Source organism: Pempheris klunzingeri, chromosome 7, assembly GCF_042242105.1.
Source record: "Pempheris klunzingeri isolate RE-2024b chromosome 7, fPemKlu1.hap1, whole genome shotgun sequence".
Lineage (NCBI taxonomy): Eukaryota > Metazoa > Chordata > Actinopteri > Acropomatiformes > Pempheridae > Pempheris > Pempheris klunzingeri.
The window spans coordinates 25,617,724-25,641,695 of NC_092018.1; the positions used below are offsets into that span (position 1 = coordinate 25,617,724).

Genomic DNA, 23,972 nt, shown 5'->3' on the forward strand with positions numbered 1-23,972 from the left:
CATCATTATATAATACCACTGCTTGAAGTAATGATTTTATGCTGGATTTCACATAGAGGATTGAAGTTAAGATTGTTATATTGGCCTTTTATTTAAAATATCAATCACTGTCGTCCATAGCCACAATTTGTTGGACTGCGTATGTGCTCTAGGCTTTTATCATTACTCCACTGGTTGTGTGTTGGTTCTGTGTATGTAGGAATCTACAATATGTAAAATGTTGAACATGTTTCCAGGAGTTGATTCATTTTTCGGACTACATTGTGAATAGATTTGTGCTTCAGTGCTCTCGACTGTTGACGATGCTCATGCACTATATTCTATCTTTACATTCATCTGTGTAAAAAGCAAGTTTATAGTCGGATCTGAACTCAAAAATTGTGTCCAGTACGCATGTTCATGCATTAGCTGGACATTGAGGACTGGCTGTAATTTACAGATCACAAACCCCAGCCACAGACTCCTTTCAGGGCCCTGTCACCACAACAGATAGCTTAGGTATATTACATCCAAGTCTCCAATCAAATGGCACAGTCAAAGGAGTGAGACACACTAATGTCATAGATTTACAATTTATTGCAAAAAAGTATAAGGCCGTGGGTAAAATCAGCATTTTTAAAGAAAAGCTTTAACATTTTAAAATTTAAAACCACTGTGTAGGATTCCATACGGCCCCATTTTGATGCCATCTAGTGGTGGTATCCAGAATGACACCACCTTAGCCATGAGGCACACAGTGAATGGACTGAAAAAACACATTGACCTTAACCAATTCTCAGAATTACACGAAAGATCTTAAACTCTCTTAGGAGGGAATGTTTCCAGTCTGCGTTGCCAGTGGCCCTCTGTATTTTTAAATAGTTTGTTTAGATACCATCCCCTGCATTTCTGCATTCACTAAACTAAGTATTTGACATTCTACCAGTTTTGTCCACATAGGCTTGACAACAGGTCGAGCCACAGTAGCTCAGATGCCTATCTGAGGTCCTGTGTGGAGGAGTGGCACTCTGGAGCAAAATTAAACCGTGTGCATCTACCACACTTACCAGTCTGCTTTCATGCCACTGACAAAAGTATTTTGTCAATCAGGTCTAGCAGCTGAGTCCCAGGGATTTGGTGCAGTCCTAAAGACATATCTGACAGGATGACTAATTAAAGAATTTTGGAATAGCAGCTCAGAGGAAACTATGCAGGCCGCACTGTGTTTTCTACACATCACTAAATGAAGTGTTTGTTCTGATTGTTGAAGAACTCACCAAAATTATAGCTCACTCTTAAGTTGATATGTCTTGGAATCAACAACAAACAAGGTATACATTAGGTACATTTGGTTATTCTTTAAAAAAAAAAAAGTATTATAGAGCATGATTCATTTGGAAGGACACACACTCCTTGACAGAAATTGAGAAAAAGTACAAGACATGAGGCTTCAAACAAGATGGAAACAGATTGAGCCAGGCTATTGTTTCCTGGGCTCAAACAGAGTTCTGAAAGAAAGACGAAATAATTGTTCATTTATTTCATGTAGATTCAGATATATGACTAATATTATAATCGGTAATATAATGTATATTTCTCAGTGCACGATAAAATACTATATCAGACAATAGCAACAAAATAGCGAGACTTTTATTGTCAGAAACTGGACTGGACAGTCATACACATAACAACAATAATATGACTTAACTATTTGAATGCCATTTAAAAACGAATTCGATGTAAATAATGGTTAAATTCCCGTACAGTGGAGCACAGGAGAGTTTTTAATCTGGGGGTCTGGTCCTGTGTTCGAGTTCGCCCATGAACGATGGAAGCGCGCTCCCGATGCTTCAGGTGAATGAGAGGGAAGCAGAGCGGTGGGATACGGTTCACTGTGCGTCGCATTAAAAGGAACAATTAGAGGAAAATGAGTTGTGTTACATCGCTTGGGGCGCATGCTTTCATGACAACATATCTACTCCTGGTGATGGGATGCGTTGCACAGAAAGTAAGTTGATTTGTTGACAATAAACTGACAATAATTCACAAGCGTTACCTCCAGCCCTGTGGAGTGTCGTGCTCACTTGTGTGGAGAGAATCACGCCACGGACTCCGTTCGAAAATCCTGATATTTAACAGTTGATTGCTTCTCGGCAAACATTGTGATCTCAGGGGACTTGAAGCAAGGCATTTTAAGAAAAGATAAGTACCACCATTCACTCCGGCATACACCAGATACACAAAGGAACATTTGCGTCAGCTGCGTTTTAAATTAAAAAATTTAGTCCGTCTGTTTTGTCAACTACTCCGTACAACCAAAATACAGTACACTGTTGTTGGCGGTAGCGAGGTGCATGCGCATGAACCATTTAAAAAAGTTGATATTTTAATACTCTAAGTGTTTTTGTTAAATAACATTTATGCCGACTATATTAGAACATAACTCTGCTTCGACTAACGTCCAAGTTAATCTATTACAGTATTAAATTGATTGGCAGTTAGCGATGGACTTTCAAATTTACAATTTTTACAACTGAGTTTTGCGCACATTCGGTTTGATACACAATAGTACGTAACATTACTTTCTCAAAGAGAGTCTTACGCTGCCACTGAAATTGCGAAAGTTGCGTGGGAAACTAAATGTATTGCATTGAGAAGTTATCAAAATGGTCCTGTAGTTGGCTTGTGATTTGAATCGGTGTCTGTCCACAACAGTCAGCCAGTACATCCGCCTAATGGAGCCTGTACTGTACTTTAAATGAACAGGAATGCTTCTTTTTTTAAAGTTCGCATCTTGAAGTGGGAGGTTCAAGTTCAGTTTCCTTATTTATTTTATTAAAAATACCCCATGAGGTTATTTGACTATGAACCACAGTGAAAGACCCTGTAACGTTAGCCCCAGTCAGACTTCTGTAATCACCTTACATCATGCTCACTTAATCCTGTCTACCTTTGCCATTCAAGGAAAGTTATGAAAGTGTCTGGCTATATTTTAACATCTCCAAACTTCGTGGCACATTATATCCTCTAGGGCTTTCAAAGGGATGCTTTGATGGCACAGGCATGTTTTGATGTTACTGCACTTCACAGAGTTGGAGAATGGCATGCAGAGTCCAAACTGCTGAAATGAGAACCACATTGAGAGCATGTAAACCTTATGTTGTACTTTTCATACTCATTGAGGCAAATTCCCAAGCTTCTGCGCCTCTGACATGCGAGGGGCTCATGATCAAAAGTTTGTCCTCAGTCAGGGGCTGCTTCTCAGGCTTGTTTTTCATCTTATCAGGCTGTGATTCATGTTTGGCATGTTGTCGTCTCTCCTGTTGTAGAGTTAAAGCTCCTGCCAGGTCATAGCGAGGCTGTGTGTGTGTGTGGGTGCTTCCAGTTTCATTGGCTGAGGGTTAAAAGTTGTTTAGATGCCATAACCTTAGGTCTCGCTCTGTAATTTGGTGTGTATGGATCCTTGCGCCGTAAGATGACTAAGGATGAGAGCACATGTTGATGTGCAGCCGCCTGGAACAGTCAAGTTTACATAGACGGTGGCAGAGGTGGGCCTTGGTGCTCGCTCCTGAATATAGTGATGTCACTAATAGCTAGAGCATGTATTTGTTAATATGTCAGTATGTCAAGCTGAATATGTGCTCTATCTTATTTCTGGAAAGAAGCAGCACCATTCTTAATACGACAGGCACGTTCACTGCCTGCGATGTGCTTTCCTGCCAGATTTTCTAGCGGAGTGATTAAAGTGAAGCATCCAAACTGTAGACACCCACGCAGTCCTCAGATCCCATATTCCTCTTTTTCATTCACATGTGAAGCAAGATAATGTCCCCGTGTGGTGCAGTGGCTTGGTGTTGCAGCACAGAGGGATTACCCTTGACACAGATGTCCTCTCTAGGACATCAAGACCACATTGCCAGCTAAGAGAAGCTTCCACCTGTCAAGAGTCATCCTCTTCCGCTGATGGACAACGGTGGCTCAGCAGCACAATTCTTAGAACTGGACAACAAAAGCCCTTGGTATATTGAATTGTCAGCGTCTCCAGCTTTAGTTCCTGTGTGCATAGGGTGCTCACTATCTTTGCAATTATCTGCCTGAGGGGACACGGTAAATGATGTCTTTGTCCTCTGCTCCCCTTTTGTATTAAGTTGATTTTTGGAACAGCATAAACAAGTTTGGAATTTATTCCACCCGCCACAGAAAAAATGGGAGGCATCCAAGTCTGTCGGTCCACAATTCAGCTCTGTGGACGAGGGAGAATGAATTTGATCTTTGTTTTGTTGCTCCACTCTGTCTGTTAGAGGGTTTAATTTGCAGTGGAAAGGGGGGGCATTCATCTTTAATTGAATAGATTTGTAGGACCCCAGTGAACTGTAAATTCACTTATTCCTCCCATTAATTATTTGACAACAGATACACATGGTCTGTCAACAGATAAACATGTCACGTGTCATGTGTATCAGTGAAGTGCAGTGGGTCTGAAGAGGAGATGGGATGAAAAGGCCATCAGACCATCAGAGTCAGAGAGACCGAGAGAGTGAATGAAAGCCATCCTGTGGTAATATCAAAAGTACAGGATGTACACTAGATGGGAATTTCATGTTGTTTCCTAACATTAGAAAGGCCAAACCTCACTGAATTGAGGAAAACATTTTAGCTTTCAAAATAAAAGCTCTCGGTATGAACTGAATTTGTTTCACTTTCCTCGTCAGAAGGTGAGAGAGTACTACACTGCTGATGCCCTGATCCCAATTCTTCATTATTGGGTATCTGCAAATACAGAGTCTGATCCCCTTTCCCTAAATGTTAATTAAATAAGCCATCAGTTGGAGAAGGCCTGTCACTCTGTTGGAGGTTTTGGGGCTTTAAAAATCACTCAGTCCACCAGCGGTTGTAGAGTGGTGTCACAGAGTGATATTTCCTTTACCTCATAAACAACCTTTGGCAGAGTACAGACGCCAGCTTGCAGAGAGAACACAAACCAGACAACAAGTTTAATTTGGTTCTGCCAGTCAAGGTCAAAGTCAGTGCTTGCCCCAGTCTGAGCCTCTCATGTGTCACCATCACATTCAAATCACAGAGCTAAGCATCTGATTTGGTCTAAAAAAGAAATGCCAGACATCTCTGAAAAACCCAGAATGTCATTTAACAAAAGTCAACACTCTTCTGAAGGTATTTCCAGAATGTTTAAAGACTCCTCGAACCACCTGGATAAATAAAATATTCCATCTGTCGCATGGCAAGAAAAGATGCCCTCAAGTAGCAAGTAGTGTTTTCTTACCCAAAGCAAGCAGAGAGAAAGAAATATGTCATTTCCGGCTTCCTGGATAGGAAATAGAGTTGCAGCTTGAGAAACGGGTTACAAATCTTTCTTGTCTTTCCACAGAGGGAATTTTTCTTTTCATCCACAAGGTTAGAGTCTTTGTGGAATCTTGAAATACCTTTTAGAATAGCAGGAAGTTTTTTTTAAAAAGATCGCCCTGTGTTTATTTTCTGGAAAATCAGATTCCCCATTATGTGCCTCTCATGTATTAACATTACATTCGAGTCACATAATGGGGCTGAGTGAATACATCAAGACAGCAGGTGAGACAGGATCAATAAATAGGATGATATAAACGTTAAAACTTAATGTGGATTGTAGTGTTATCTAGCATAATGAATATATTTGGAGCAGAGGGTTGTAATGTCTTTGACGATAATTGTCAAAAAACATGCTGTAGTTGAGGGTTTATCAGCGTTTCTGGAGGTGATATTCAAAACATAAGCTTGTCGGATAATTTGGATGCCGTGGCTGCATTTATACATGTTGTGTCCATTTAGACTCTGGCCATTTAGACAGTGTCAGTACAGTGCAGCCCAGCCTAGGCGACTGGACTTGTCACTGAGGTGCTGCTGAAAGACTTATTATCATGGATGATGGATGGATCACATTCCGAAATCTGGAAATAATTTCTCCAAACTGGTTGAAACCACAGTGCAGATAAGGTCATGATTCACCACAGGGCTCCACAGGTTTAACAGCTACCACAGCAGCAGCAGCAGTAACAGCAGGAAATATGTTAATAGGTTTTGCACCACAAACATGGAAGAGAGAGCCTGCATCTGCCCGTCCTCTCGCTCGCCCAGTCACACATCTGTGTGAGTTTGAGGAGCCCTGGCGGTAATAATTTCCGGCGTTCCACTTTTCCATGTAGGCTACAGTGATTGTCCCATGATGGTCCTGTAAATAAAACTGTTGATCAAACATGCATGGGCTCAATGAGGCCTTTCATAAGTCACCCATGATGCACAGGGTGGTGAAAATGTGCTGAGCCAGTGCCACAGTGGCCAATGAGGGCGACCCTAGAAATGCCTGAGCTTAATCAGGCCGCCACACCAGTTGTTTGTAAACTCACCCTGGCTTGAACTAGAGCCACAGACATGAGCCCACCAGGAGAGGCATTGACATCACAGGGGAGATATGTGATAAATCCTGGGCTCGAGTATCAGCGCTTTTCACAGCTGTGGAGAATGACCTCAAGGAGCTTCGTCTCTATCTGTGTATTCGTGGGGAGCTGTACAAAACCTAAAAACATATATGGGGCGTCTTTACTGACATTGAGTCGCAGCTGCTGGTTCAGTTGTCTAAAACCTTCGAAATCCTGCTGCAGCTTGTTTTTTAGCTGCATGTTTCTGTTTATGATTGGTATGATAGGAACTGTTCCTCTTTTTAAAAAAACATCGGTGTCTTCTAACTATTTCTGTCTCTAATTGATGCTACTGCAGAAATTCTTTTGATTTTCTATTTTGGTATAACTTTTATGTGTTAATATGTAAAATAAACTGACATGTAGCTGACTGACATAGTGAAGATATAGCTGTATTACATTTGTCCTCACTAGGATGTCAGGTCTGTGTCACTCAGATCTCAAGCTCTGTCCATTTACTTTAAAGTAAGGATAAAGGAAATGAATTCACTCCAGGCTACAAAATATCGATCCACAAAGCTGTGCTATGCTGGCATTGTGAAATGGATAGACCTGTGAAATTGAGTGTGATTGTAAAGCCTCCTGAGTGGACGGGTGCTGCTCAAGCGTTAGCCTGTGAAGCAGTGTCACTTTTCTCCTCCAGTAAACAGGGCTGGTGAGGATTCCTGCCCCCTTTTGAGGGGCCCGCCTGCCTGTTTATGAGCCGGTCCAGGGCTGTTTGTGCATGAGAGGCACAGTGTGTGTGTGTGTGTGTGTGTGTGTGTGTGTGTTAACAGTACTTCAGCAGAAGCCAGCTCGTGTTGCAGAGTTTTCGCAGCGGTGTCGTCAGCCTGGGTGGTTTAAAAAAAATCCACGTTACAGCCAACAGTTAGGTCAGACTGCAGACTTCTGTTTTGTCCAATAAAGATGTACAGACAAGTAGTCTTTTTTGGCTTGTTTACCTCTATAGTACAAAGCTAAACAAGCTGTAATACTATGCATTTTTATTTTGTTTTGTTTGCTCTAGCATTGTAACAGAAGACAGCTGTTTTTTTGCTGATTTCTCATCTTTATTTCTCATCGTTTACATACCAAAAAATCAGTCTGGGGATTTAAAGTTTCCTCTGTGGTAATTAGACACACTTATGAACCCCAACATAGAATGTGATTTTTTTTTTTTTTGTGTGTGTGTGTGTGTTTTGTTTCTAGCTGGAGTGACAGAAAGTGAAAACGACAGAACAATCCTTTTTGTGAGGGGCCTCTCAGTAATGACAGCAGCTGGTCTGACATGTCACCGAACAAGTCATTTCAGACAGCTTTGTGCTCAGTTGATCTACTTCTGTCCAGGGAAGCCCCTGTCAGTGGCACAACTGGGGCGCAATGACCAGCCGGCTCTTATGTAAACTTTCAGCTTGCCTTGTACTTATTAGCATCACTTCATTAAAATATTATCTGCCCTCCCAGTTTGTGGAGTGGCTCACAAAACGGCACTGCGGCCCATTGTTTTGCCATGAGAAAAGGCACCCTTGAATAATTAGCGGCCTGCCAGTGGAGCGGCCTGTGATGTAACAGAACTGAGATGTTTGGCATTATAAGAATGTCCCATTTCCATTCGACACTGTGGCACTTTAGGGCCTTTTCATGTGTAGTCTAGCATGCACATCCCAGGGTGCTGGGGACCTCCCGGCCACCACGTCCTCGTAGGAGAGATGATGGTCTCTGTCCACGACAGAGTTATCTTTCATCAGATGCAGGATTTCACATCATACAAGAGACTATTAATTTACAGATGAGCTTTTTTTTTAGCCTTTTAAAGTTTGATTTATTTAGATATTTAAAGGTGAAAAAACAGGATGAAACAAGTCCTTAAGGGAAGTTGAGAAAAGTCCAGTGAAACAGCTATCGGGCAAAGATAAACTAACATTACTTTCTGTAATTAACAAACATACGTTCTCTCACCACGTACAGAAGGGGACACGCTGTCCTTCTCTTCTCCCTATTATGCCTCCATATTGTGAAATGGTTCCCCTCATTGCGCAACCTCGCTGCAAACACTGCGAACCCCAAATCGGTTAACTCTCTTTAACCTCAGCAGGAATGGCATTTGCCTGTTCAAATGTCATGCGTGTAATCTTTGCTGGAGCACATTCATCAAACGTGCACAAGTGTAACATGTCATGCACTAATGTAATTGCTTCCAAATGTCAGTCAGGGAGAAAAACGGCAAAATACGACTATCATTAAGGATTTTATTTTTATTATGTTTAGGATTAAAATATATGTCAGAATATTCGACTTTCAGTTTGTGTCCATTTGAGTTTTATGAAAAGTGAGCAAACATTTGATTAATTTTGATGCCAATCATATGCCACCATCATCTCACTGTCTTTGACAACAGTACTACTGTTTGCAAATGTAACTAGAAAACATGGCTTGTAGTAAGGTTGATTATTTGTGTCACTTACAACATAGATAGTGCAGACTAGTAAAAGTCAAATTAAGCCAAAATGCTACTAGAATCAGTCATCTTGTAATGATCAAGGCATTTAAAAGCAGGGTATTCAACTTTTTAAATTTTATTTATTCATCTTTTTTTGTGAATTACTGAATGCATCCTTATTTTGGTGCTTTATGAATAATCTTAGCTGTTATTAGGTGTTGCTGGGGGTTATGATCAATTATAGCAATATTGCGGTTATTGGGACAGCCCAACAGCAATCAATAAATCAAGGATTTCACAAGAAAATCTGGTGTCTGTGGCTGTCAAAGGCCTGTAACAAGCACGTCAGTTTGTTCGGTAGAAATGATTGGACAGCTGGCCTGGATACCTACCTACATATCTGAGTACCTATGCACACTATCATTGTGCGTGAGCAGAATCTTCCACAAGGCTAGGCTAGTAATGCCTTTGCTAAATGCATTCAGGTGGAGATAGATGGTCCACGGAGCAATCAAACTCCCTGGCTCCATAGACTTTAGCTTTGCTTGTGTCCTTGTTGCCCTCTCTCCCCCTCCAATTTGAACTGTATCTTCAAAGTGATCCCTTCTGCTTTTAGTCCAGTCCAGAGCACAAGTGTGGCCCGCGGGTGTTGGTTTGTTACCTGTCTGGCATGGGGGTCTGCCGGTCTGGGTCATTCCCACAGTCCAGAACTGAGGCCAACAGGAAAGCTCATAAACACACAGGCCCCCTACAAAGGTCTGGTCCTTAGCTCCATGGTCCAGCCACACATCTGCCTCTGTTTAGGCCCCAGGTCCCCTTTACATCCCCACACACCTGGGAAGAATTACAGCCAGCATGTTTGAAGAAATTCCCTCCCCAGGGTTACCCAAGCAAGCAATACAAGCAAAACACAGGCTTTGATATAAAGGCAGAACAGCAGGATTGAGTAGTTCAATTTCAAGCTGGTTTGCGTCAGTGAGTAATCAGACCACTAGTCGAGTGTATTATTTGCTGATAGGTACCTTGATTGTCGGTGCCTTTGACATAGAGAACTTAATCACTTAGTGGCCATTATCTGAATACATGACTCATCTTAGAAGCGTGTAGGCAGAGTGTAATATAACACCGGTCAAAACAAAATGCCAAAGAACGATATGAATGCTAGCATGGGTGGCACCAGTGGGAATCAAAAGCCTTGGCAGTATTTGTGCTGAGCTGTATGAGTCATGTTAATTGTCACCCTGTGAAGGGGTGTCAGTAAGTGTGCAAAATAACCCTTCAAATGTGAAATTCTTTGCTTATAGTGCCTTGATATTAGGTTTCAAAGTATAACATGACTAATTTCATCTAATTTACGTCGCAGGTATACTTTGACTGTGGTGCCAAGGTGGATGTGGTGGATGTCCAAGGCCTCATTCTGTCCCCTGGCTTTCCCTACAACTACTCCTCTGGGACACATTGTGTTTGGCAGTTCTTTGTGCCTGTTGATTACCAGCTTATTCTGGAGATATTTGACTTTGACGTATTTGAAAGCCATGACTCTGCTGCACAGTACTCTGCTATCTCTAATTTTGAAGAAGAAGAGGCAGACAGAGAGGTGACTTTCACTCCTGGCAGCTTAGCAGCAGATGAAACTTCATCAGCAGCTAAAGATCTTGTGCCTCAGAGTGTCGGGGATGTCACAAAGACTCAGCAGTCCTCCCAAGATGGTGAGGTCAAACAAGTAGTGGTCCAGGAACAGTCGACAAAGATGGAGATTGCCAAAGTGTCAAACTCTGCCAAAAGATCTGCAGATGCCTCCTCTGGCCTGTCCTCGCCTCCTTCTCCCTCTCTTCTCCTCTTACCTGGGGCTGTGGCTCCAGGAGACAAGGCTGTCAACTCCGCCTCCTCATCCCACCTCAGGGGAGAACTCAGTCCCACTTCTAAGCCAAGCCCAGTGGTGGAGGAGACCACCCTTGCCTTGCCACACTCCACTGACACCCCAGCTGTGAGCCCCGAAACCCAGCACTCTGTGCTTGACGCCTGCCCCCACGACGTCCTCTACATTTCAGACCTCATCACCTTCTCCTCCAGGTTCTGTGGGTCCAACCGGCCTCCCAGCAGCCAGCTGGTTTTCGGCTCCAGCCAGGAGATGGTGGAGGTTATCATGGAGCTCATCACCACCACCCACTGGGGCCGAGGCTTTGCTCTCCTCTTCCACTACCACAACCTGACCGAGCCAGGGGGGGACCGCCGTGTCTCCGCCCCCGCAGCCAGCAAGGTAGACACTCTGCTGGCTGCTGTGAGTGGAGCAGCCTTCTTCGCTATGATACTTACAAGTGCCCTCTGCATCGTTTTCAGGTAACCAAAGTAGATCAACTTTATTCAGAAAAGCAAAGAAAATACAAAAACAACAGACAAAATAGATTAGAGACTTGAACTGTTGAAACTACCAGATAGTCAGCATCATCCAGTTCTGTTGGTTTTTGACTTCAGTTTGCCACTAATGAATTGCAACAACACTGTGAGGTTTTTCTGATTACACTGTGGTTGCTGTATGGGCCAATAGTTGTCATAAATCATCAGTCACATTTAGTGCTGAAATTATTGGTTGACAATAAATTTTTATAATTTTTTTTAAGACGTCATGAAATTAATGAATCCTTTTGGGATTTCTAAGGTGCCTAGGCTCAGATTTGGACTTCATTATTATTGGGTAAGCATTTGTCCTTTTTCAAAACGCAAGCTCAAAAGTCATAATAAAAGCCAGAAATTATGCACCAGGTGAAGCCAGTCATGAATATCAACTCCCTGGAAATATGAGAGAGACTAGTATGTATTGCATGTTTTTTCAATTAAAACCAGAGAGCAAAAGTTTGTTTATTGTTTTATACAATGCAAAATTGTATGAAACAATGGCTCAAAGGATCTTTGATGGTTGCTCCGTCCACCACTTTGTTACAGGGCAAAATATTACACCAAATACTTGATGGATTGCAATTGATGACGCCCTAACTTTTCCTCTAGTGCCACCAGTAGATTGATATTTTTGATTTTGAGAGTCTTTACAACTATCAGATGGAATGCAGTGAAATATGACAAGACCCCTGAGTTTGGGTCCTAATGAGGCTGGTTTTCCCCCTGATCCTCCATGTGGCACCATCACCAGGACAATTTTTTTCATTCTCCAGTGAAATCTCTCTGCATCTACTTGATGGATTGGCACATTTTGCACACATTCACAGCTCCTCAGAAGATGTTTCCCAATCTTTGGTGATTCCCTGGCTTTTCCTCTAGTATCACCAGCAGGGTGACATTTTTGGTTCAGATTGGAACGTTCAGAGTGACTGACTTGGACTTTGGCACAGGAAATTTGTGGCCTTTTACATTTCTAGTGTGTCCAATGGCCAGAAACCTGCAAGACTAATAATATTCCCCTCAGCTTCCACTGTACTTTGTGTTAGCATGCTAAATTTAAATGGTGAGCATGTGAAACATTGTACCTGCCAGCATGTTAGCATTGTCATTGTGAGCACATTGCCTTGCTGATATTAGCATATAGGTTATATAAGTACAGGCACACAGAGCTGCTAGCATGGCTTTAAATGTACAGTATCTGGCAGATAAAACTTACACCCTCTGGTTTTTGTCCTCAGTAGATATTCTCCTGAGAAAATTCACAAGTCATATCTTTGATTTCTCCCATGAATGAAAATGGGATGACCTGACAGCAAATGCACACACACAGATGCACACAGTCGCACATACACAGTCACCACTTTGTTATGTTGACTCAGCTGGAAGCCTCAGTCCCTGATGTGGTGACCCTTGGAGATTAGGTGGGTTTGGCTGCAACTGTGCGGCTTCCTTGATGTGGAGCATTCTCACCATAGACAGCGGGGCATTCAAGGTACAGCACCTGGCATCAATTCCAGCACACAAAAACAGAGAGGCTGCATGAAAGTGAATGGGCGGGGAAGTAAGGGGAAAAGGGACAACGAGGAGAATTAAAACTCAATGTGAGTTTTGTACAAATAGCATTGTCAGACAATCAAAAGGTGTAATTTACAAACTGTTCCCTCTTGGCCATCCCAGGGGACGATGAATACAAGCTGTGGGGTTTGTAATACTATCTGTTCTGACAGGGTGGCTGTTTTACCCTACTGGTGCACATAGAGTCAAAATCCAGCAAGATTTAGATTTGTGCCGACCTCACTATGCAGCGTGCTGTGAGAAACACCCCTGTGTAATGTGATTTGTGTTAATTTCAAATGCAGCTCAGTGTCTCCAACTTATCCATTAGGCACAATAACTCTGCGGGTTCTCACCATTATAGACAGGGAAATTGGAAACACGTTTTCAATAAAAAGAAAGTGTAATTAGCAGGAACAACAACACGAGTCATTCAGAAGCCAGGAAATGCATTACCATGAAACGTGGAGCTCATGAGTTCACAGAAATCATTGGAAAACAACTAGTCTGGCGAGCTAGTTGAGTTTAAAGCAGCTGGGAAATTAACTGCCAAGATCCCCTCTGGTCAGAAAACAGCCAAAGGTGGGTTTGAGTCACAGCATGGGATGCCCTCAGTTAACCGGGGGCTGCTAAATAACTCATTCAGCTGTAAGAGTAATTTTTAATAGCAGGGTACTTGCTCAAGTATTTCTGCATGCTTCGTTGCGTCATATGGACTCAAGAGCAGAGCAGAAAAGCATGATAAGGGGTGTTAACTCATTTTCTCAGGTGTAAAAGATTCTTAATATTTGCAGCTGCCAGTGTGTCTGTGGAAACAAACACGTGACATGGTTATCGGCAGTCAAAAAGTGACAGTGATGCATCCCTACAGGAAAAAAGCAATGCATAGCAATAATGTTTACAACCACTATGTGAGTTGTGGCATGTGTGAATGCAAGATTGTGGTGCAGCCTGCTCTATCATCCAACACCACAATACAGTAACTATTGAGGGGGAAATAGCCACGGGTATGTTGGAGCCATTATATACTGAGTGAAGTGGTTACTATGTCAAAAAGCTCCCATTTCAGTGTAGTTGTATGGGATAGTGTCCATTTTTACATTTCTGGGCAAGTTGTGAACACCAGAAGGATTTTTGTTCTTGGGAAAAATCTGCTAAGAGTGAAAAAATAGGGGACATTCATAAAATCTGGTTTTTGAATATGCCTATAATTACAAACTGAATTGCAGTACTGTATGTTTTCCAGACCCAAACTGTGTCCAAAAAGAGCCAGCTCCTGTGCATCCAGCAACTCTGAGGTACAGACACTCCTGTATACTCTTTCTTCCCCCTTTGTTCTCTCTACATGTCCCTCTCTCTTTCTCCCCTACCTGCTTTCTTGTTTCTATTGCCTTATTTTTTCAGACATTCCTCCTAAAACACAGCTTTGTCTGGGATCACCAGACATTTCTTCTAATAAGCTTTGGTCAACGCTGTCTGTGGCTGTAGCGCTGCCCCTCCACTCCCCACAGGAACCTCGGGTTCACATCATGCGATACAGTCAGAACCTGCTGACATTGGTACTTGCTGTTATCCACATTTATCACATCAATTTATATGATCCTGTCTTTCTATGAGGAGGAACGTTTTTGCAGTTGACACAAGGCTGTACTGTCTCATTATCTGTGTCACTTGTGTCTTACTGACAAATACAGTTTTGCATCTCAGTACTTTTGTAGCTCATTTTCTAACCAATGTAAAACATTGTCCATAAGTCCAAAAGCCTTTTGTGACCCAGAGAAAGCTGCATAAAACCACATATTGTCTGAATTGCCTTAAGGATGAGTTCTCTTTTAAAGGGTCAGTTCACACTAATCAAGAGCTGTGACAATTAGTTGATTGATTGATTACTTGAGTGACAGAGAGTTAATTGGCAACTACTTTGATAATCAAGTAATGGCTTTTCTATAATCATTTTTATTTTTTAGCTAAAACACTAAGCATTATGTTGTTCCAGCTTCTCACATGGGAAGTTTTGGTGCTTGTCTTTGTCATACATGATAGTAGTTAACTGTCCCCTCGTCCTGATTTTGGACAGATTAATCAAACCTACTCCAATCACAAAAACATGTTTACTCACATTCCAGTAATGCTATCGGGTCATGCACACAGTTTTGGGTTTATGTGCTAAGTATATGAGGTATTAACCTTCTGTGTTGCCAAACTGTTTCAGCTATAGAGTGTTATAGTGGGTTAGATTGCAGGAGTATTTCTAATACACACAAGGCAAAAAAATGACTCACGTGTTTAAGTGATTAATGTAATGTAATATAATCATAAATTATACAGAATTTCCACTGATTTAACTAAAAGCCTCATCATAACCGATTTACTCCAAGTATAATAAGATCTCACAGGAGAGTGATTTGAACTGTAAACACACTGTTGGATACTCTTTTTATACTGTGTGTACATGAATTTGAGTCGACTGCCACTGTGCTGTGTGAGTGGCTTTGGTTTGATTTCCTCTGTGAACACGTGTCCTGAACATGTTTGCACTGCTGGTACAATGATGAAGCACTGTGGATAAACTGAATGGTGTTGTGCTGTGTGCTTGTGCTGTAGGTGCCAGAGGGAGTCCAGAACACTGGGGCTGAGGTCAGCGAGCTGCAGCTGATGGCTGAGAATCAGACTAACCTGGAGGCATCCACAGAGCAGGACAACAACAATGACAGCATACCACACACAGGTCAGGACACACTCCTGCACACACACACACAGGGGAAAGACTGATATATTGCACTGCTGATGTTCAGTTGTTCTCACTTCCTCTTGAAAATGTTTAAGATATATTGTGTGACAAAAAAAATCCCAAAGAGCAATTGTAGCAACTCCAAAGCCCACAATTGCTCATTACTGTGACTATCATTCATTTTGACTTACATTTTAGAATTATTTTAGGAATGATAATGATACCTTCAGGAATATAAATCTGCCGTTAATTCATTTCCTGGCAAAGCTATGATCAGAAAGTTTTAGTGCAGTCATTTCAAAGTGAAGGCCTGGGGTTTGAAGAATTTCTGTTAAATTTTTCAAGTCAGTCAAACAGTGTGCTGTTGGATTCTCTGCTGAGTATCTCGAGGTGGTATGTGTGTATGTGTATGTGTGTATGTTCACCTGTGGTAGTTATCTAGACTGTACTAGAAATATGTCATATTACTTGACATTAAAACAAACTGTGTATGAGGAACCCACTGTGGCCTGGGTGGGTGTGCAGAGTTTTCAATGGAAAGTAAAATTGCATTAGTTTTAGAGCAGCACACAGGCTTGATCCTGGAACAGTTCGAAGTTCTCTCTCTCTCTCTCTCTCTCTCTCTCTCTCTCTCAGTGGGACTGAACCCAGGCTGAGAGATTTGTGGGTTGTGGCATTTAACCCACAAAGCAGCCTGGGAGTAGTTTGAGCAACAGGGGAGTACAGTCCCCCTCTCTGTGTGCTGCAGTCACGGTGTAAGGAGTTTACACCAAAACACACAGCTTATAAACAGTGAATTGAGATTAGCCTACTCTGCATGTTGTTTCATTTAACCATATAAATTGCAGTGCAGCATCATAAGCTCTACTGCTTTTCTGAGTGGAAACAGTTGTTACTCAATGTGGAGCATTGGCATAAATAAAAATTCAATGGTGAAAACTGTTCAAATGTACAAAGTCTGAATTTACACACAATTACCGTCTCAAATGTAAATACTGCTTTACAAGTACTGCTCTGAGTTGATTGAATGCAACTATGCACTATTACCAACCATTATTCAATAAAACTATTAGAATGGCCTTGTCATCAGTGTTCTCAATGTATTTTATGTTTTTTTTTATCTCTTTTTGTGTTTCTGTAGTCAGTCCTGGCAGTAACATTTCCCAGAATGCAGAGGTGGACCTTTCCTGCAGTGGTTTGACTGAACTCGACCTTGGTGCGGATGAGGTTTTCATCGTGTCTTCTGCCCCCAGCCCAAGCAGGCTACCATTCTCACCTCACACAGTAAGGCTGAAGTTCCTACCAACACAGTTGTCACCTAGTTAGGACACTCAGTAGCCCTTAAAATCTACATGCTAGCAGCATGGCTCTGTGGAGTCTGTCACTAAGTCTGTCAGTCCACCACTTTGGTCCAGACCTGAATAGCTCAACAACCATAGGATGGAATTTTCCATGAAATTTAGTGCAGACATTCACGATCCCCAGAGGATGTCTTTGGTCATTCCCTGGCTCTTCCTCTGGCCCTACCGTGAGGTTGGCATTTGTGGTTTTGAGTGAAATGTCTCAACGAGCAGATGAATTGCCATGAAATCTGGCACAGACGTTCATGTTCCCCACAGGATGAATTGTAACAATTCTGGGTAATCCCATCACTCTTGACCTGGTCCATTTGGCTCCTTTGATCAATGACCAAATGCAAAACTAATGAGATTCCCATCATCCTCAGCTGGACTTTATGTTTTGTGCTAATAGTAGATGTTAGCATGCAAACATTCAAAACTAAAATGATGAACATGGTAAACACTATTTCTGCTAAACATCAGCATATCAACAATGTCATTTTGAGCATGTTAGCATTTAGTTCAAAGCACCTCTGTGCTTACAGCTTCACGGACCGGTTATGGGTGTAGTCTTGTTTCCTCATTTCTCCAGGCAAGTGGAGAAAGTAGCTTTACGGGGGACATTGAAGTAGTTTATTTGAGGCCAAACTCTCAGTGAGTGATTTCCTCCTAAAGTAATGATAATCACAAGTGACAGGGCATTCATTACTTTGAGTTGGTGCACAGTCCCTAATAATGCTGACTCCATTTTATGGTCATACGCAGCGGTTAAATAGACTTGGTGCGAGCACATAGACCTACATAATGGCGTCTCCAGTTTATGTTGTCACGACTTAAGCCCTGAATATTTTCAGTGCACTGCCCTGAATATGATTTTAAATGTGAGCCCATTGCTAGATTGACAACTTCCCTCCAAACCTTCCTCTCTGCACCACATGCATTCACTTTCACTGTCTGCCGCTCACTCTCTCACTCGCTCAACCTCACACTTGCTCAGCCTCATACTGGCTAAGCATATATACTACACACTGCCCTATTATTTAAAGGAGTGGAACTACTCTTTGAACAGTGGCTCTGACTGTCTGACAAGTTACAGCGGGAAGAGTAGAGGAAAACTAGCAGAGTGAACAGGTCCGTGTGGAAAAAAATCAACTCATTCATTTATCGTTCATTCATTATCTGTACCGCTTATTGTTCAGGGTTGCAGGGGGGCTGGAGCTTATCCCAGCTGACATTGTGCGAGAGGCAGGGTACACTCTGCACTGGTCTCTAGTCAATGGCAGGGCTGATCCATAGAGACAGACAAACATTCGCCCTCACACCTACAAGCAATTTAGAGTCACCAATTAACCTAACCATGCATGTCTGGACTGTGGGAGGAACCCGTGCAAACTCCATTTGGAGAGTTCACAGCCGGCCAGTGGGTATTCACCTGGAACCTCTGTCAACTCAGTCTTTTTAACATCACAATTCATATTTACTTTCCAGATTAATTATGAATTGGCACCTTACTTACTTTTTAATGTAAGTAAGGTGCCAGAGTGCATAAAAAGCATCAAAATAGAACTTGTTTATAAGAAAAAGAAGTCCTTGGTGAGAATCCCCCAACCCCCCCTGCAGAAGTCCAGGTTAAGCCACAACTGTCCTCAAATGTTAGAAATGCCCCTTGGCCTACACTCTTTTGTGCCTTAGGTTCACACATCTTCAGCAATCTATATATTTTTATACTTCTCTTTATCTTAGTAATTCAGCTGAAGCGTTCACAGGCCTAAATGAGTTGATGCAAGAACTTGGGAACATGAGAATTTTAAATGGATTTTCTGTTTTTCTGTCAGTGGGTTTCTTTAAAAGCCACCCAGTCAGACAGCACAGATGGTAGAGTGGTGGATGGATGGCAAGGTAGGAAGAAAAGCAGGGCAGAAACTGACAGGTTGGATTACACAAAGTAAATTGCTCTGATACTCTGCTTTAGTGATGTTTCAATGTTCTGATTTTACAACATGATACTATAACTTGTATTGAAGATAGTTTGCAGCAGGTTGCCTGCACTCTTTGGTAGCTGTTACACTTGCTTTCAAGCTCTAGATTGAGTTAAACTGTCAAGCACGCTGGCACCTATTACAATCTCAAAACTACAGGATTAGGTAACCCTAACCCTCAAAACCACAGAGCCTCCCCACATGACAAATCCCAATTTAATTCCTGGTTGTTCACATTGTAAAGTCTAAAACTATGAGGCGATAAATGGGAAATGAATAATTAATAGATAGGAGAAGCGGTGAGGAAGAAGCAACGGTTCGACCAGGCATTTTTTTCTCTGCTCTCTTTTGTATTCTCTTGGAATAAGAGTTGGCATAAAACAGCTTTGGCAGCTTTTTGAAGGACTGGCAAGCTTCTCTGCAGCCTAGGCTAATGGAGTATTATCTACAGAGCCAGATTCCCAGCTCCAATTGTGTGTGTGCATTTGTGTGTCTGTGTGTGTCATGCTTTGGCACGTAGTGTGTGGTCTGCCTGTGTGTGTCCTCGATGCAGACGTCCATGTAAATAGTGTTTGAGAAATGTTGGTTGGGCTAACAGTGGCAAAGGTCACCTAAAAATGCCAAATTCATCCCATCACTGTCGTTGCCAAGTGACCTTTAGGATTAACGTGGTATTTTCATGCCACTCACCCCCAAATATGTTTCATTAAGCCTTGAACTCTCTCTTGATAACATTTTGTTGCAGCAGACCCCTTCTAATAAGAGCTTCATCTTGGCTACAATAAAGCAATGAGTAGGCTATAAAACCTTCCTTGCTGCAGGCAGAGTGATGAGATGAAGGCAGATAAAATCTGGATCAAAATGGTCTTGTACGTTCCTCGCTTTCCGAAATTCGAGAGAGTTAATACAACTTCTCTGTTTGTCCAGGCACCCCTTAAGGTCTTAAGGACCCCATCTTTTGAGCCACGCTTTGTAAGCCACAGTGTCTGCTGGCTGAATTCTCACCTTGTGTGTCAAATCTAAAAGTTGCCATTGTGTTTGTGGGGCTTTAGTGACCAAAAGAATATTTTATTTAAACCCTCAGCTAATACTTGTCTAGACAAAGCTAGCTGCTAGTGATTCTGTGTGAAGGATTATCTGGACTGGTTCACTGTGTGATGGTTTCACCCGCTAAAACCTTCCCCTTTCCCCTGATCAACAGCAGCTGACCAATCAGGGAGGATTTTGCACATCTAACCTGTCGATCACAATTAGCCTCTCCTGGTTGCTCAAGCAAATATGACCTAAACAAGTCTCAGTGAAGTGAAGTGTCCTCTCAAATGGTCGTTTCTTTGGACCTGTAATGCACAGCTTAGATGGCAAGAGTTGCACATACACAAGACCAAAGATGTGCGTGCTGTTCTTTTGACAGCTTCAATATACAGTACTTAGTAAATAATGATTGAGATTGGTACGTGAGCCACACATGCTCAGCTGGCTGGCTGTGTGACTGAGCAGGCCAAGCTAATCAGCACAGTTCCTTCTCATTAATCCATTAATGTAGTACACAACACAGTCTGCAGGGAGAAATTCAGGAGGAAATGTAGCAGGTGCAACGAGCAGACTGGCAGTCAGTCAGTCAGTCCCTACCCTCAGTACTATGTTGCTGCATGCAGTGATACTATTTAAGTGCTCATTCTGGTTGACAGCAGTTTAAGGATTAGACAATATAGAATGTTTTTCTTACCATATGAGATGTTTAAGATCTTTACTTGTATGTCTCAATACTTGTTTGTCAGGTGTCTGTCTTCATCAATGAAATGCACAGATCTGTTACCTTGTGTTGCATGTTTGTATTATGCATCTGTTTTCATTTACATTAATATTATGAGATGAAGCAGTCTTTCCATCAATGCCCAGTACCAAAGACAACAAGCCTGCTGCTCAGTGCAGGTCATTGACCATGTGTTGGTGCAGTTGAGTGCTCGAGCATAATGCCCCCTCTGATTTGAGTTATTTATGTTGTGCAGTTGTCTTCATTCCTAATTAGTTTGTTTATTCTCTCTAAGCCATTCTTGTCCCTTTAACCTTTGTTCTTTCAGGGACGGTTTGTTTGCTACACATTTTTCAACACATTCTTGCTTGGTATTCACAAGTGAACGCTTGAACTCAGTTTTTGCACCTTGACACTGAGCAGTTGGGGATCATATACATTAGAGACAAAATTAATCTTTTTCCAGGCAACTCTCAATCTCCCCAGACACCTAAATACACCCAGTATGGCAATTAAAAGCCCGTTGCAGACAAGCCCACACTGCTTATTTCATGTAATCTCTGTCTCATAGCAGCGGGAGAGGTTTCTGCGGCACAGTGACACCGGTCCCGGCCCTGCAGGTGACTGGCCTTCACCAGACTCTACAACCTCACCGACTGGTACCAGGTCCGCCAAGGACGGCAGCGGTGGCTGTGCCAGGCCGAGAGCGTGGAGTGTACGAACCTTCCAGGACTTCTTTCCTCCGCTGCCGCAGCTGCATAAGAAGTGGTGCAGTTGGAACTCCACTAGTCCCTTCACCAAGCTGGTGGACAGCGTTAGTATTAGAACCTTTGATGCTTTTCTGTGCAGGAGATGATTTCAGTTGCAATATACTCTGAATACTGTCTGTAGAATTGTCTTCGTGCTTAAGTTAAAAGGTCAGTTAACCAAAAGTACAAAAAGAAATTCTCACTGACTGCCTGTGGTGTGTCAGTAGTTAGATTTCAAAACTCAAAATGACCACAATAGTAGGAAAAACTCTCTTGCCTAAAACACCAGCACGGAGCCATCTTACTGTTATTAATTACATCAGTGCTTAGCCTTTTGTGACAAGTCTAAAAACAGTCTCCTATCATTCCAGGCTCCATCTGGTTTGGTAGGTGACTGCAGAGGGGGCGACAGCAGAAAGGTCTTCTCCGATGTTCACCTGGACGCCAAGGCAGACAACAGCACCATCTCTGACTCATCCATCAGCAATGCCTCCTACCCTCTGACGCAGCCTGCCCAGAGGCAGCGGCGTCTCAACTCCACCAGCAACCTGCGGCGCTCACGCTTCACGGGGCCTTGCTTTGGCCTGCTCTCAGAGGCGGCAGACCCTACAAAGGCCTCCGGGGTTCCTCATGTCCAGGGCTCCCCCTCAGAACCCAGCTCTGGCTCTTCTTCCTCCACCCAGTGTCACATTGAGAGTGGCCAGACCGGAAAGAGGCGCGAGTTCCTAGGCGAGGGCGATCACATCAGCGTGCCGGTGTTCGCCATCTCTGAGGAGGAGGACCGGCAGCCTCTGGTCTCAGCTGAGCACCTGGACCAGACCTCTGCTGTGCTGAATGGATTGATTAGGGGAGCATATGAGGGAAAGAGGCCTGTCATTGGAAGCACCAGCATCAGCCCCCAGAGCCAGAGAGCCAGACCAGAGTGGAGGCAATGGGGGAGCCAGGTGACAGGAGGAGTTGGCCCACCCCCTTCCAACGAGTCAAACACAGTCAGTGACAGCCAGCCGTCTCTCAGTCAGTCCACAGTGCTGTGCAGTGTGACCAACCAGATGTGACCAGACGGGGCTTTAAGTCCGTGAAAAGAGCAGGGACTCTGGTGGGCCAGTTACGAATTTCTGAACTCCCTTAGTGCCATTTTGTGAAAAATATAACCCACTTCTTTAATTTCTGAAATCAACTTTTACAAAATGATTACTACATATACTGTAGCCTTCTGCTGGCAAATATATTCCTCTCACGTTAGTTGTTTTCTATTTTTATAATACTGTGTTTGGATAAAGATGGAATAATATGCTGCTTACTATGCCAAGGCGGTGCCTGCTGTGGTATTATGTGTTTAAAAAAAGATGAGTATTTGCAAACATGAACAAAAAAAGTATTTTGTCAGTGAGTATTCCATAACATCCCAACTCTTAAGAGCACTTTTTAAACCAGATTTATTAACCAGTTTGATGCTATTCAGTGAGTTATAATACTCCAACCATTGCTCCGTGCTTTCAATAGCTCATTCATTGTGGATTTTGTGCTGCCTTGTGCCAGTTCTCTGCTTTTTTTTCCATTAATGTGGTTCTTTTTTAGCACAAGCTAATAAATGCTTATACAATTACTTATTACCCAAAAGCGTAGATCGTACATTAATATTGCAACATTGTATGCATACAGTATGTACTCCTAAGGCTCGTACTGGATTATAAAAGGGAAATCAAAATAAACGCATACAGAGTACTAATATACACCATTATGTAGTATAAGAGAGCTCTGGCAATCACAATAGTATTTAAAATGAGTTATGAATTAATGTAAAGTTTTAATAAAGGCTATGTCATTGACATGTCGTGTCCTTATCTGATGTTACATGACCAGTAGAACCTCAAACAAACAGAAGCCAGAATCATTTTGATTTTTGATCAAGCACTTGTTGAGTTTTTTAGTAGGGTCACACCCCAAACACCAGGTTCTGACAGTGTTCCTGAGGAATCTTAGCCCATTCCTCATGAACAACAGCCTCCAGCTCTCTAATATTCTTGGGTCTGCGTGCTGCAACGGTCTTCAAATCCCACCAGAGATTTTCTCTGAATTTTGCCCTGGTGATCTTTGAGGTGTGCTTGGGATCATTGTCCTGTTGAAAGGTCCAGTGAAGCACCAGCTTCAGCATAACGTTTTCTCCTAGGATTTGCTGATACTTGATTGAATCCATCTTGCCCTCCAAACGCTGCAGGTTTCCAGTGCCAGAAGAATTAAAGCAGCCCCAGAGTATCACAGAGCCACCACCATGCTTCACTGTAGGCAGGGTGTTCTTTTCAGTGTCTGCCTCATTCTTCCTCCTCCAGACAAACCGCTGATCCACAGACCTGAAAAGTTCCAGTTTTGTTTCATCGCTCCACAGAGCAGAATCCCAAAACATCTGTGGCTTGTTTCAAGCATATTGGAGCCGACTAGTCTAGTTCTTTGGGGTCAGTAATAGTGTACGTCCTGGAGTTCAGGTATGGAGGCCCTCAGCATTTAGTATGCGCCTGACTGTAGAAACTGAAACCTCAGTGTCTGCTGCCACCAAGTCTTGCTGCAGGTCTTCTGGAGTCACTCGAGGGTCTTTGGCCACCT

General features: G+C 42.6%; 1 protein-coding gene across 1 annotated transcript; it reads left to right on the forward strand.

Annotated features, from left to right (window-relative positions):
- Positions 1–1,856: 1,856 nt before the first annotated feature.
- Positions 1,857–22,920, forward strand: LOC139204209 (uncharacterized). Its single transcript, XM_070834191.1, has 7 exons — positions 1,857–1,987; positions 10,232–11,208; positions 14,066–14,117; positions 15,424–15,547; positions 16,692–16,834; positions 21,194–21,436; positions 21,743–22,920. The coding sequence occupies exons 1-7, from the start codon at positions 1,907–1,909 to the stop codon at positions 22,424–22,426; spliced, it is 2,304 nt and encodes a 767-aa protein (XP_070690292.1). The 5' UTR covers positions 1,857–1,906; the 3' UTR covers positions 22,427–22,920.
- Positions 22,921–23,972: the final 1,052 nt, after the last annotated feature.

Coding starts and splice junctions, on each gene's coding strand:
- LOC139204209 (XM_070834191.1), top strand. CDS start 1,907: ATGAGTTGTGTTACATCGCTTGGGGCGCATGCTTTCATGACAACATAT. Junction 15,548..16,691: donor TGACAGCATACCACACACAG/GTCAGGACACAC, acceptor GTGTTTCTGTAG/TCAGTCCTGGCAGTAACATT. Junction 21,437..21,742: donor TCACCAAGCTGGTGGACAGC/GTTAGTATTAGA, acceptor CTATCATTCCAG/GCTCCATCTGGTTTGGTAGG.